The sequence below is a fragment of the Choloepus didactylus genome, chromosome 9 (assembly GCF_015220235.1).
Source record: "Choloepus didactylus isolate mChoDid1 chromosome 9, mChoDid1.pri, whole genome shotgun sequence".
Taxonomy (NCBI): domain Eukaryota; kingdom Metazoa; phylum Chordata; class Mammalia; order Pilosa; family Megalonychidae; genus Choloepus; species Choloepus didactylus.
This window is the reverse complement of record NC_051315.1, coordinates 60,385,612-60,400,927: the sequence shown is the minus strand read 5'-3', so window position 1 is coordinate 60,400,927 and position 15,316 is coordinate 60,385,612. Positions and strand designations below refer to the sequence as shown.

At 34.4% G+C, this 15,316-nt stretch overlaps 1 protein-coding gene across 1 annotated transcript in view; it reads left to right on the top strand.

Moving 5' to 3' along the window:
• The window catches only part of TLK1 (tousled like kinase 1), a 162,955-nt gene that overhangs the window by 64,659 nt on the left and 82,980 nt on the right, over positions 1–15,316 (top strand). The window contains exon 2 of the mRNA XM_037848811.1: positions 2,729–2,847. Coding sequence (XP_037704739.1) covers positions 2,729–2,847 — 119 coding nt within the window. The remainder of the gene's footprint in view (positions 1–2,728; positions 2,848–15,316) is intronic.

Genomic DNA, 15,316 nt, shown 5'->3' with positions numbered 1-15,316 from the left:
TTTGCTGATCATTTTCTAGCTTCTTCAGTTGTTCTCTTAGTTCTTTGAATTTAGGTCTTTCTTCTTTTTAAATATATGCATTCAGAGCTATAAATTTCCCTCTCAGTACTGCCTTTGCTGTATCCCATAAGTTTTGAAATGTTGTGTTCTCATTTTCATTCGTCTCTAGATATTTAGCAATTTATCTTGCAGTTTTCTTCTTTGACCCACTGATTGTTTAGTATTATGTTGGTTAACCTCGAGATATTTGTGAATGTTCTAGATCTTTGATGGTTATTGACTTCTAGTTGCCTTCCATTGTGGTTAGAGAATGTATTTTGAATAATTTCAATCTTTTTAAATTTATTGAGGCTTGTTTTATGCCCCAGCATATGATCTATCCTGAAAGTTCCATGAGCACTAGCTAGCATTATTTGGAATGTAATGCTCTATATATGTCTGTTAAGTCTAATTTGTTTATCACATTGTTTAGATTCTTAGTCTCATTATTGGTCCTCTGTCCAATTTTTATCTGAAATTAATATTGCTACCCCTACTTTCTTTTGGCTGTAGCTTCCATGGAATATTTTTTTCCATCGTTTCACTTTCAGTCTCTTTGTGTCGCTGGGTCTAAGATGAGTCTCTTGTGAACAGCACATTGATGATTCATATTTTTAAGTCCATTCTGCCAATCTGTATCTTTCAATTGGGGAATTTAATCAAACGTTCACACTCAATATTATTACTATGAAGGTGGTTCTTGAATGAGCCACCTTAGCCTTTGGTTTTTATTTGTCAGATCTATTTTTTTTTCCCTCTCTTTATTTCCTCTGAGTTACCTTTACTAATACTTTTCAGTTGTGCTCATTTTATTACACAATATAAAGTGTTTTGACTGGCAGTAATAGCAAATACAAATTGTTATTTTTATATGTCTGGCATTCTTTTGTTGTTGGAAAATTCCTAGCACCTTTTTAAGCACACTCTCTTTATGAGCTCACTTAACGCAGCAAATTTCTGGGCTGAGTACTATTATTTTTGCTCCCATTTTATAGGTTTAGAAACAGGCACTGAGAAAAGTTAAATGTCTTGCCCATGATCATACAGCTAGTGAGTCTGGATTTAAACCCATGTGATGTGGTTCCAGGACCCCTGCTTTAAATTATTACTATCTCATACTGCTTTTATAAAATAAAAAATAGTATAATGCTAAAGAAATGGCAAAGTAGGTACAGTCATTAGTGTGAAATCTTTCTAAGATGTAATAGTGTTATTTACTGTGTGGTTGTTCTGCTTCCCACTGTGAAGTCTCTGAGAGTATACATCTAATAAATGTGATTTGTCTATATGTTGTTAAATTTTAGTGAACTCGTGGAGATGTACATAACTACTGTGGATATAGTGATTTGGAAGCAGTGGTGGTGAGGTTGGGTATTTGTATTATAAAAATACAAATTTGCATGGTTGAGCAAGTAAAGTGGCCATAGTTTATTGTTGTTATTATTATTGTTATTGTTATTATTCCCAAGAAAAGAGTTGTACCCAGTTTCTGATGTCATAGCAGGATCAGAAAATATGAAAGCCTTGGTGATACTTGAAAGTACATTGTCAGGAGTTTACTTATAACAAAAAAACAGATTAAAGCATGAAATTCAAGTTCAGGTGTTTTTTAAAAGACCTGTAAGTAAGGGCAGAAGGAGGCTAGCTATAGAAAGGGAAATGATTCAAGAGAGAGATTGGATACATGTGAATGCAATCCCTTGGATATCAAGAAGGAATGGAATGAAAAGCAGGAGTTGAAGGTTTTAGCTTTTTAGTGTGAGTTAGTTCATTCTTGGATGAAAGGAGTAGACAGAGGAAGATATATTCAGATAGAGGGATACAGATAAATGTGAGAAGGTGAACTCTATAAGAGTTTAATTGAACATCAGTAAGACATTGTGGTGCTTCAGTCTGCATAGTAACAATTACATGAGAGTGCTAATCTTTAAAAAATTCTCAATGAAATTATTTGAAAATAGAGGTGTTACCTCCGTGATCTGTTTGATTTGTGTGTGTGTTCCATCTATCCAGTGGAAAGTGAAAACTATCAACTTTCAAAAAACCCTCAGATGGGACAGTAATAAGATAGATAGTCCTTCCCAGTTTAAAATGTAGTTTCAAATAAGGTATTCATAAACAGAATAATTAAGTAGTAATGTCACTTAGTGCCAAAATTCTGTATACATTTAGAATTAGGGAGGTTACAGTATGAGAGCAGTATTTTTCAGACTATGGACCATGGTCCATTAATGGCTCTTGAATCCAGTTTGATGTCTCACAACCAGCACTTTAAAATAATCTAGAATAGACTGGAAAATATTAGTGTGCACTGCAGCCAGTAAGTTAAGTATTTGTAAAATTTGATACTATACTTAGGTATGTTTCTGTAGACCAAGTTGGGTGGAAAATACATTTCTTACTATGGATTGTGGTCAAAAGAGTTGGAAATACACTGTTGTAAAGGAGTAGGCTATTCTGCTTAATCAGTGTGGACATTATGATATAAATCTTGTTACTGACAAGACTCAATTTCATTTATATGTAGCATTCAATTCATAAACTTTATTAAATCTCAGCTAACCATACACACATATATATAGTGCTTGTATATATATATATAGTATATGTATATTATATATATACATATATATATATATATATATATGTGTGTGTGTGTGTGTATTTTTTTTTTTTTTTTTTTAAATAGGTGCAATGGATGAGCTTCATAGTCTGGATCCAAGAAGGCAAGAATTATTGGAAGCTAGATTTACAGCTGTTGCAAGCGGTAGCACTGGGAGCACTGGCAGTTGCAGCGTTGGAGCTAAAGTGAGTAAAATTGTAATCTTTATTTGACATTCTTTCCTTGTATAAAATGGTCTAAAATATATATTAACAGCAAATTACTTATTACAATTTTTATAATTTTATGGAAGAAATAAAATTAGTGTTTATAACCTGCCTTCTAAATTAGTGTAACTTTTCAGGAGCATTATGCTATAATGTAGCATAATATATTTCAGAGAACAAAAGGAGTTGGATAGATTGTGCTTCCTTTCTCCCATTATCTAATTTCTTACCTTTCCTTCCTTTGTTTCTTCCTTGCCCCTATCTCACAGTTTAATCAAAAGTGTTTGTCAGGCAGCTAATGATACCTGGAGTTATCATAGATCAGTGGTTCTCAAAGTGTGGTCCCTGGACCAACAGCATCAGCATCACCTGGGGAACTTATTAAAAATGTAAATTCTCACCCCTAAATCTGCTGACTCGGAAACTCTAAGGATGGGGCCCAGTAATCTGTTTTTAAAAACACTCCAGATGATTCTAATGCACACTGATGTATGGGAACCACTGTCCCAGTTACAGACCTACTTGAATGTCTTTTTGTTTTCTTTTGTTTGAATCTCAAATGCAGAGTTAATTATACTTCACAGTTCATGGCACATAATCATCATTGGTGTGTGTAAGGCCTTTCTCTTAAGCTGTTTATTTCTTTACTCCCTTCCATCCTTACACCTCACACTTGTCTTCCCTCCTTCAGAGTTTATCTCTAACCATGAGGCCTCCCAGTGGTAGTGTCTTCAACCCCCTACTACCTCAGACTGCAGTGAATATCCTTGTATTTGTTTTCTTGTAGACCTTTGTGAGTATTTATTTAGAATATATTCCCATGAGCCAAATTACTAGATGGATATGTATGTGCTTAAATTGAATAAACAGTGTGAGATTGCTGTTCAGAATGGTTATACTAATCTGACTTTCAACAGAGTACATGAGTATTTCTATTTCCTCACATCCCCACAGACAATTGGCATTATCCAGATGCCTCATTTTTGACAGTCCACTGGGTATAAATGATATCTTATGTTTTAATTATACCACCAGTTATTTTCAGCATTTCTTTATATGTGTGTTAGATTTTTGGGAACTCTCTTAAAAATTGTTCATATTCTTCGCCTGTTTTTCTTTTAGGGTTGCTTTCTTGTCAGACTGATTTGTACATGCTCTTTGTATATTCTTCATATTAATTGTTTGTTTTATACATTGTAAATAACTTCTCTCCTTTTGTCATATGTCTGTTAACTTTGTTCATGGTATCTGTCCATCGTTATACAAGAATCTTATCCATCATTGTACAGGACTTTTAATTTTGTTACATTAAATGCACCACTTTTTTGCTTTGTGATCTTCACCTCTGAACTTTTGATATATACTAAGAAAAATGGTTGTCATTATTTATCATCTGAGTTATAAGTGGACCCTTTGTATATTTTTATATTTTCATATTTGTAAGTTATTTTACTACTAATTTATGGAAGTAAGGGTACAGATATAATGAAAAACATCTTTATTAGAAATTTTAATAAGGATTTAAACACAGTAAACCTCTTTGTATCAAATAAATTTTGATGCATAAACATCATAAAACATGAAAGAATACTATCATGTATCCTTTGAGCACGATCCAGGTTCTTGATGCAGGGTGTTACGTGATGATGTCCTTCTGATGGAATGACTAACTGGATGAGAATACTTTGTTTCCTTAGAAATATATTGGTTAATTCATTAATTCTCAATTTTAAGAACATTCACCTAAGATAACGTCATCCAAAGACTGAGATTTCCCTTAATATGGTTGATTTCATGATTGAGAATGCTGGTATCTGTCTCTTTGTATTTATTTCCTGATTTGTCTAATAATTGTAAAATGTCTTCCTTTGTTATTTTCTTCTTTTGGCCATTGTGAGTGGAATATGAAAAGTTGTGAATTTAGGAATTTTCATCTGGATTCAGTGAAAGCTAAGACTAAAAAAGTGGTGTCTGCAGTCTTTTATACCTTTTTTTTTTTTTTCATTTTTTTTCATTTTTATTGAGATTGTTCAGATACCATACAATTATCCAAAGATCCAAAGTGTACAATCACTTGCCCCTGGGTACCCTCATACAGCTGTGCATCCATCACACTTAATTTTTGTTCAAATTTTAGAAACTTTTCATTACTCCAGACAAGAAATAAAATGAAAGATGAAAAAAGAAAAAAAGAAAAGGAAACTCTAATCCTCCCCTATCCCTAACCACCCCCCCCTCAATTTTTGACTCCTAGTATTGATATAGTACGTTTGTTACTGTTTATGAAAAAATGTTGAAATACTACTAACTGTAGTATATGGTTTGTAATAGGTATATAGTTCTTTCCTATATGCCCCTCTGTGATTAACTTCTAATTGTATCGTCATACATTTGTTCTGGTTCATGAAGTGATTTCTAGTATTTGTACAGTTGATCATGGACATTGCCCACCATAGGATTCAGTTTTATACATTCCCATCTTTTGACCTCCAACTTTCCTTCTGGTGACATATATGACTCTGAGCTTCCCCTTTCCACCTCATTCACACACCATTCGGCGCTGTTAGTTATTCTCACGTCTTGCTACCAACACCCCTGTTCATTTCCAAACATTTAAGTTCATCCTAATTGAACATTCTGCTCATACTAAGCAACCACTCCCCATTTTTAAGCCTCGTCCTATATCCTGGTACCTTATATTTCATGTCTGTGAGTTTACATATTGTAATTAGTTCCTATCAGTGAGACCCTGCAATAATTGTCCTAATGTGTCTGGCTTATTTCACTCAGTATATTGCCCTCGAGGTTTTGTCATCGACCCATTTTTTTTAATATGGTTTTGTTCACTCACCATACATTCCATCCCAAGTAAATACTCGATGGTTTTCTGCATGGTCACATTTATGTGTTCACCACCTTCACCACTATCTATATAAGAGCATCTACATTACTTCCACAAGGCAGGAGGGAGAGTCAAAGAAGGTAGAGAGGCAAAAGAAAGAGGAAAAAAAGAAAATGACAGCTAGGAAGCAGCAAAAGGAAAAATAACCTTAAATCAAAGTAGAATAAAGAATCAGACAATACCACCAATGTCAAGTGTCTAACATGCCTCTCCTATCCCCCCCTCTTATCTGCATTCACCTTGGTATATCACCTTTGTTACATTAAAGGAAGCATAATACAATGATTCTATTAGTTACAGTCTCTAGTTTATGCTGATTGCATCCCTCCCCCAATGCCTCCCCATTTTTAACACCTTGCAAGGTTGACATTTGCTTGTTCTCCCTCGTAAAACAACATATTTGTACACTTTATCACAATTGTTGAATACTCTAAATTTCACCAAGTTACACAGTCCCAGTCGTTATCTTTCCTCCTTTCTTGTGGTGTCTCACATGCTCCCCATCTTCCTCTCTCAACCGTATTCATAGTTACCTTTGTTCAGTGTACTTACATTGTTGTGCTACCATCTCCCAAAATTGTGTTCCAAACCACACACTCCTGTCTTCTATCACCCTGTAGTGCTCCCTTTAGTATTTCCTGTAGGGCAGGTGTCTTGTTCACAGAGTCTCTCATTGTCTGTTTGTCAGAAAATATTTTGATCTCTCCCTCATATTTGAAGGACAGCTTTGCTGGATACAGGATTCTTGGTTGGCGGTTTTTCTCTTTCAGTATCTTAAATATATCACACCACTTCCTTCTTGCCTCCATGGTTTCTGCTGAGAGATCCGCACATAGTCTTATTAAGCTTCCTTTGTATGTAATGGATTGCTTTTCTCTTGCTGCTTTCAGGATTCTCTCTTTGTCTTTGACATTTGATGATCTGATTATTAAGTGTCTTGGCGTAGACCTATTCATATCTCTTCTGTTTGGAGTACACTGCGCTTCTTGGATCTGTAATTTTATGTCTTTCATAAGAGATGGGAAATTTTCATTAATTATTTCCTCTATTATTGCTTCTGCCCCCTTTCCCTTCTCTTCTCCTTCTGGGACACCAATGATACGTACATTACTGTACTTTGTTTCATCCTTGAGTTCCCGGAGATGTTGCTCATATTTTTTCATTCTTTTCTCCATCTGCTCCTTTGCGTGTAGGCTTTCAGGTGTTTTGTTCTCCAGTTCCTGAGTGTTTTCTTCTGCCTCTTGAGATCTGCTGTTGTATGTTTCCATTGTGTCTTTCATCTCTTGTGTTGTGCCTTTCAGTTCCATAGATTCTACTAGTAGGTGTTTTGAACTTTTGATTTCTGCCGTATACATGTCCAGTGCTTCCTTTACAGCTGCTATCTCTTTTGCAATATCTTCTCTAAACTTTTTGAATTGATTTAGCATTAGTTGTTTAAATTCCTGTATCTCAGTTGAATTGTACGTTTGTTCCTTTGACTGGGCCATAACTTTGTTTTTCTTAGTGTAGGTTGTAATTTTCTGTTGTCTAGGCATGGTTTCCTTGGTTATCCAAATCAGGTTTTCCCAGACCAGAACAGGCTCAGGTCCCAGAGGGAAGAAATATTCAGTATCTGGTTTCCCTGAGGGTGTGTCTTAGAAAATTGCTCCACCCTTTGATGCCTCAGGTCACTGTGCTTTTCTGCCCAGCAGGTGATGCCTGTTAGCCTATAATTCTTGACTGGTGTGAGGAGGTATGGCCATGTTCCCCCAGGCTTTGGGGGTCTGGTTCTGAATGGAAAGGGCCCCACCCCTTTCCTCCTAGAGAAGACAGACCCCCCAGGTGGAGGTCATTAGCATTTCAATGGTCTCCTCTCTGCTTGTGCTGTCTCCACCCTTCCCAGAGTCACAGCCCTGGAAACTTAAAATGACTGGGGCTTTCTCCACTGAGCCAAAAAAAAACAGATAGTCCCCTTCAGACCCAGTCAAGGCGACCCTCCGGCTCTCCCAGGTCAGTCGTCACCCAAAGCCTCTGTCTGTTTTTTGGGGCTGCGTACTGTAGTGAGCAGTTCACACTCGCTACTTAAAACCCCAGTTGGAGCTCAGCTGAGCTATATTCGCTTGCTGGGAGAGAGCTTCTCTCTGGCACCACGCGGCTCCGCAGCTCGGGCTATGGGGGAGGGGGTCTCCCGACCTGGTTCCGCAGGTTTTACTTACAGATTTTATGCTGTGTTCTCGGGCATTCCTCCCAATTCAGGTTGGTGTATGATGAGTGGATGGTCTCGTTTGTCCCGCCGCAGTTATTCTGGATTATTTACTAGTTGTTTCTGGTTTTTTGTAGTTGTTCCAGGGGGACTGCTTAGCTTCCACTTCTCTCTATGCTGCCATCTTGCCCCTCCTTTTATACCTTTTTTTAAAAATGATGCAATACTTTTGGACAGGGTAAGAAGAAAACTGAAAGGTGATGATTTATATTACTATTGCATCATCCTTTTAGGACATTACATCTGTATTTTTTTTTTATTGCTACTGTAACAGATTACCACAAAGTTATTTGCTTAAAACAACACAAATTTATTATCTTACTGTTCTGTAGGTTAGAAGTCTGACACAGGTCTCATTGGGCTAAAATCAAGGTGTCAGCAGGGTTGTGTTCCTTTCTGGAAGGGTCCGTTTCCTTGTCTTTTCCAGTCTCTAGAGGCTGTCTTTCCTCCATCTTCAAAACCAAACAACATTGTATCTCTTACCCTTTTTCTAAAGTCACATCTCCTTCTAAACATAGCCTGCAAAGGTTCTCTTATTTTAAGGACCCTTCATGTGAATAGATAGGGCTCACCCAGATAATCTGGGGATAGTCTGGCCATCTCAAGGTCTTTACCCTTAATTACATCTGCAAAGTTCTTTTAAGATTAACATGTTCACAGTTTCCGGGAATTAGGGCATCTGCTGGTGGTGGAGGGGAGGGGTGATTATTCTGCTGACCATGCCATCATTCTTCCTGTTTTATTATTATTTTAATCTTTTTATCATCATAGGGAATAATTGATGAATAATGATGAGTAATGATGAAGTAATTCCTAGGATGATGAAATAATAGAATATTTCAAAATATAGGAAAAATAAGAGCAGTAAGATCCCGTAATTATCTTAGATTTATGAAGGGGTCCAGTGGACATATGATAATTGCCAAGATAGAATAAGTTTTATTGTATTGAAAAGAAATAATCTTTTTATTGTTGTTCTTTGGGAGATCTCTAAAAAAGAATAGAAGCCCTAAAATGTCATCTACAAATAGTTACAACTGCTCAAAAACTAAAATTGGGTCCAGTGGACCCTGGTGTTAAATACTTCTTCCTCACCCCAGGACCACAAATTATATTCTATAGTTTTTTCTATTTAGATTTTAGTTTTTCTGTCATATTTGGTCTTTAATCCATGTAGGGTTCACCTTTTTATAAGGTTATTGTTAGGGATCCAGTTTTATTTTTTCTCTATCTAGTGAGCCAGTTTTCTTCACACTGCTTCCTAGGTCATCCATGCTTTCTCACTAATGTGTTATGCTACCTTTATCATATGTTATGTTGTCATGTATATACGGGTCTTTCTCTGAACCTTGATATATTCTGATGGTCTGTCTGTGGGTTCTTGTGCCAATACCACATTTTTTTTTAAATGCTGCTGTTTATTTGGTATGTCTTTTTATATGGTAGTGCAAATCTTGTATCTTTGTTTTTCTACGATTGACTAAATTATTTATAGATCTTTATTCCTCCAAATGAAATTTGAGTATCTCTTCATTTGCAGTTTAGCTTTGGGGGATTCCTTTCTATAAGAGATTTTTTTTTTCTTTTGCCTTAAAAATTTCAAATGGAGTTTTTATTTTGAGTGCATTGATTTTATAGATTAATTTGGGGAATTTTGACATCTTTATAAGATTAGTTTGTCCCATCCAGGTTCATGAAGAGTTTCTTCATTTATTCAGCCCTTTACATAAATGTTCTTAGGGATTTTCCATTAATTTCTGGATACTTTAAAGTTTTTTGTGGCTAATATAGTTTTTTATTATATTTTCTAGTTGGTTATGTTGGCATTGAATGCTCTTGTTTTTTGTAGGTTTATCAGGTATCTAGCAATCTTGCCATTGGTTTCTTTTATTGGTTGTAATAGTTGGTTGATTCTGTAGGCTTTTCAAAGAGAATCATTATTTTCCAAAAATGGCAGGCTTATCTCTTACACATTCATGTGTATTTTTTCTTACTGTGTTGGTCAGTACTGTGTGTTGTTGTCGTCCTTAAAAAGGAAGTCATCTGAAGTTTTTCCATTAAGTGTAATGTGTGCTGTAGATTTAGGGTATATAATCTTGACGAAGTTAAGGAAGAACCTTTTCTATTTCTAATAGTTAACAGTTTTTATCTTTTTTGAATCATAAGTGGGTTTTGAATGTTTTGTTTTGTTTTGTTTTTGGTGTTGTTGAAAGAATCATAAGATTTTCCCTTTGGATTATTAATATTATTTATATTTATAGACTTTGAAGGGGGAATATGGAAACTTGCTTACATTTCTGGGATATAGTTTTAAAAAAATACTTACGATATACTTTTAAAAAAATACTTTTATTGGGTTTAATGCATGATTGTTTTATTTAGGATTTTTACATATATGTTCATAAGAGAGGTAAATCTTTTCTTATTGACCTTATCTATATTTTGTAAAAATTGAGGTATGCTTTACATACAGAACAGGGTACAATCTATAGTTCAATGAATTTTGACAGATATGTACATTCATGTAACGTACATCTCTCACGATAAAGAACATTTTCATCATTCTGTCTTGTCTGTTTTATAAATTTGTTATCACTCTAGCCTCATGAAATGAACTGGACTCCTTTCACTATTTTCAGTTTTTTTAAAATATGTATATGATAGGAAATGTTTATAGGAAAATGGGTACAACTCACTTGTAGAAATATCTTGGCTGGGGTTTCTTGGGATGGGAGATCTTCTACTGCCATTTTAATTTCTGTAATATTTATTTAGTTTATTAATTCATTGCATTAAGATTCTCAAATTTATTACTAATAAATAGTTAAAATCTTAAGTGTTTAGTCATGGGTTTTTTCCCCATATTTTTATTAAGGTGCTATTTACACGTAGGAAAATTCACCCTTTTAATTATACAGTTCTACAAGTTTTTACAAATGTAGAGTCATGTAACCACCACCACAATTAAGATATAAAATAGTTTCATCACCCCAAAATATTCCCCCATTCCCTTTTGTAGTCAACTCTTCCTTCAACCCCCAGTCCCTAGCAACCACTGATTCTTGTTACATTTTTATAGTTTTGCCTTTGCAAGATTGTAATATAAATGGTTTGCCTCTTCCCCCATACCCTGTCTGATATCTGTACTGTAGATTAGATTTGCCTGTATCTGGTTTCTTGTGTATATGGCTTGTTTCATTTAATGTACTGTTTTTGAGATTACTCTACATTGTTGTATGTTTCAGTAGTACGTTTATTTTGTTGCAGAGTAGTCTGCTGTGTGGATACACCACAATTTGTTATCCATTTGTATAGTGATATTTGGATGTTTTCATCTTTTGCATATTATAAATAAGGTTGTTATAAATGTTCTTATACAAATGCTTTTGTGGGCATGTTTTCATTTTCTTAGGAAAATACTTAATTATGGAAGTTAGATGTATGTTTAACTTCCTAAGAAACTGCCAGTTTTCCATAGTGTTTTTACCGTTTTTTTTTTACTCCAATCAGCAATGTATAGGAATTTCAATTGTTCCATATCCTCACCATTCTAGTGGGTGTGAAGTAATATAAGCTCGTTTATTTTCCACCTTTCTTGGTTCCTGATTAATGCTGTTCCTCTAAACTGCTTTAACTGTATTCCACAAATTTTGGTAGGTGTTACTTTGATTATTCAAATTTATGTATTTCATGATTACCTTTACTTCCTTTGTAACATTAAGATTTATTAATATAGAATATTTGAGTATCCTTTTATTATGAGTTTGTAATTTATCATATTACAGTTGGAAAATGTCATTTGGCATTTTTTAATGAGCATTTCATATCTAATAAATCTTAAATATGTTAGTTCAAATCTTAGATATTTCCTTTTTTTGTTAGCTTGATTCTCTCTAATTGTGAGTAACAATTTATATGTTTTTTGTTTACAGTTTATCAGTTTGTGCTTGATATATTTTGAGGCCATATTTTTGTGTGCATATATATGTGTCTTGTTCTGTTGTTCCTTTTACAACTATACAATGTTTTTCTTTAGATTTTTTTTTGTCAAATCTTAAGATTGCTACCCTTAGCTTTCTTTTGGTTCATATTTTTACTGGTATATGCTTTTCAATCCTTTTATCTTCACTCCTTTTGTGTTTGTTTTAAATGTGTTTCTTATAGGTATGTATCTTTTTTCATGGAATGTGAGCATTTTTGTTTTTCTTAAAGGGTGAATTTACTCCATTTAAATTTATTATAATTATTGTTATAATAATTAGTTCTGCCATCTATTGCCTAGTTTCTGTTTTTTGTATTTTGCTTTTGTTCCATTCTCCTTCCATTTTGCTCTCTATTGGGTGTATGGTTTTTTCTTGCTGTTTTAAAGTTATATATTCAAATTTTATTCTTATAATGGTTGCCATTAATTTATGCTCTATACTTATATTTACTTATTTATTTCTGTTCTCTCAAATTGATATCTATGCATTCCTGTAGGGTTTTTTCTTTCTTTTTTTTACAATTTTTTATGCTGTATACCTACAGAAAAGTTGAAAATATGGTACAAATACTTGCATGCTCTTTATCTAGATTTAAAAGATAAACATTTTTTCTGCATTTGCACTCATACACAAACACATTTCTACTATCTCCCTAATATCACTGTGGTCTCATGGCTTCCTTTTTTATTCAATTGTTATAATCTATTAATGTCATTTTTCTCTTTGATGTTCAAATTGTCCCAAAGTTGGCCAATGGGAATCTTCACATTGGCTCTGTGTTCCTTTTGTGATACCTTTATCAGACTTTATTTTGTAACACAACAAGATATTTCTGGCTCACCTTGTACTTTTTCTGCTATCTAAGCAAACAGGCATTTCTCCAAAGTGCCCTGCTACTTTTTTCTTAGTTATGTGCTTAAGAAAACCAAGATCTGGGTGCTAGTTGTGCTTGTTGTTATGTAGTGGTCCCTTGTTTCAAAGGAATACTAGCTAATGTAGAAAGAATATAGAATCAGAAAATCACTGTTTAATATTCTCAGTATATAACTTTAGTTTCTCAGCTTTTTGGCTAAGATCAAGTGTAATGTCCTCCATAAAATTTGTAAGGCAAGACCCATCAATGGTTGTTAAAACCATTGAGTAAAAGGTTTTGGAGAGCACAATATTTACAAGGTCTCAAAGTTTCACCCCATAGATTAGTTATTAATTACAAGAGAAAAGATGCCTTTAAAGTGGAGAGATCTGTTGGTCACCACCATGATAACCAAGGTACTGCATTGGCAGTATCACAGCCTGACATTTTGTGATTCAATGGGAGGTACACAAATCACCTCTGTAGTTTTCATGCTGGAAATGTTTGATTTGAATTTCATCATGAGGAAATAGTCTTGAACATTCTGCTGCACAACTGGTCTGGACTCTTCACAGTACTGAGTGCCATGAAGAAAAAGGGAGGCAATAGAACTGTTCTAGATGGCGTGAGATTAAAGACACGTAGCAACCAAACGCAAGGTGTGCATCCTGATTTGCTCCTGGGTTGGGGACAAATAGTTATAAAGGATACTTGGGGGGCAATTGGGGAAATTCGCGTATGTACCATAAGTATGGTCTTCTCATGTGTAATAATGGTGTTGTGTTAGTATAGAAGAATGTCTCTGTTCTTGGGACACGTGTGCTGAAGTATTCAGGGATGACGTGTCATGGTGTCTTCACATGGGTTAGCAAAAAAGGAAAGTATATGTACATAGAGAGGATGGAGTGACTAGCAAGGTGTTAACAATTGAATCTGGGTGAGGGTTATATGGATGTTATTGTACTGTTCTTTGTCTTTTTTGGTAAGTATGTAGTTTTTTTAAATGTTCATTTAAATTTAAAAACTAATACAGGTAGTTGAAGCTATAGAATTTCAGAAACAGTGGTGAGCAATTACTTGTAATATCTTTGCTTAAATTGATAGTGGTAATGTGCCTGTGAAATACATTATTACTAGATAGGCAGAATTTAATTATAATAACACCAGGAGTTTGTAATGTGGATGGAAAAGCATTCTAGGGATCAGATTTTTATAGTACATTGTGTCTGGTTACATGGGGGCATCTATTGGTGAAGTATAGTATTGCACCTTAATTCTCTTACCTGGTAGAGCACACACACGCTGACTTTTGTATGATGCATAGCAGACATGTGCAAACTTTTTCTGTAAAGTGCCAGATAGTTAACATCAGTGCATTGTATGGGTTCTTTTGCAACTATTCAGCTCTCCTGTTGTAGTACTAAAGCAGCCATAGACTATATGTAATTGAATGAGCATGGCTATGTTCCAGTGATACTTTATTTATAAAAACCAGGTAGAAGGTCAAAGTTTGCTGACCCCTGGTCTGTAGTGGCTCTGTCCAATAGAACTTTATTAAATGATGGCCGTATTCTGTATCTGTGCTATCTAATTAATATGTAGCACTAGCCACGTGTAGCTGTTTGAGGCAAATGTGGCTAGTGCAAATGAGGAAATAAAATTTTATAGCCTTCTCACCAAACTATTGACAAAATTACCAATGAAAGCCTTATAGAGTTACAGTGGGGTTAGCAAAAAGACTTTATTGCTAGAGAATTAATTTTGAGACAAGAATCTAAGGCTAAGAAAAAATTAGGTGCTTATATATGAATTAATATTACCAGTTTTATTTCCAAAATAATCAATACTGGGAATATTAATAACTTATTAAATAAATGATTTTTTAAAAAGGAGTACTAAGGGAAATCTCAAGGTTTTGATGACTTTTCATTACAGTAGTAGTGAAAAAACATTTAAATAAAAACTAGAGCAGAGCTTTATAAGAAGCCCTCCTCAGAAAAATACATGTGTACTGCTTATCAAATTTTCATAAACTGACACAATCATGTAACCAGCACCTATATCAAGAAATAAAGCTGCCATTCTCATATCGTAATTGTGTTGTAGAAAAATCATAAGGAATTTCCAAATTTTTAAAATTAATAAAATAACCAAGGTCATATACTGGTATCAGTTATATTTTTGCATTATCAGCAACAAATGGGAATGAAATTTTTTAAAGATAGCATTTACAACATCAAAAATATAAAATGCTTAAAACACAAATCTGGCAAGAGATACTTAGAGATGTCTACAGTGAAATATGTAAAACATTATTGAAAAAAATAAAAGAGGTCTAAATAAATGAGAGACATGCAATATTCATGGATTGGAACACTCCATGAAGCTATCACTTCTTCCTAAATTGACCTGTAGATTTTGTGTAAGCCCATTTAAAATCCCAAGATAATTTTTTTTTGAGGTAAACA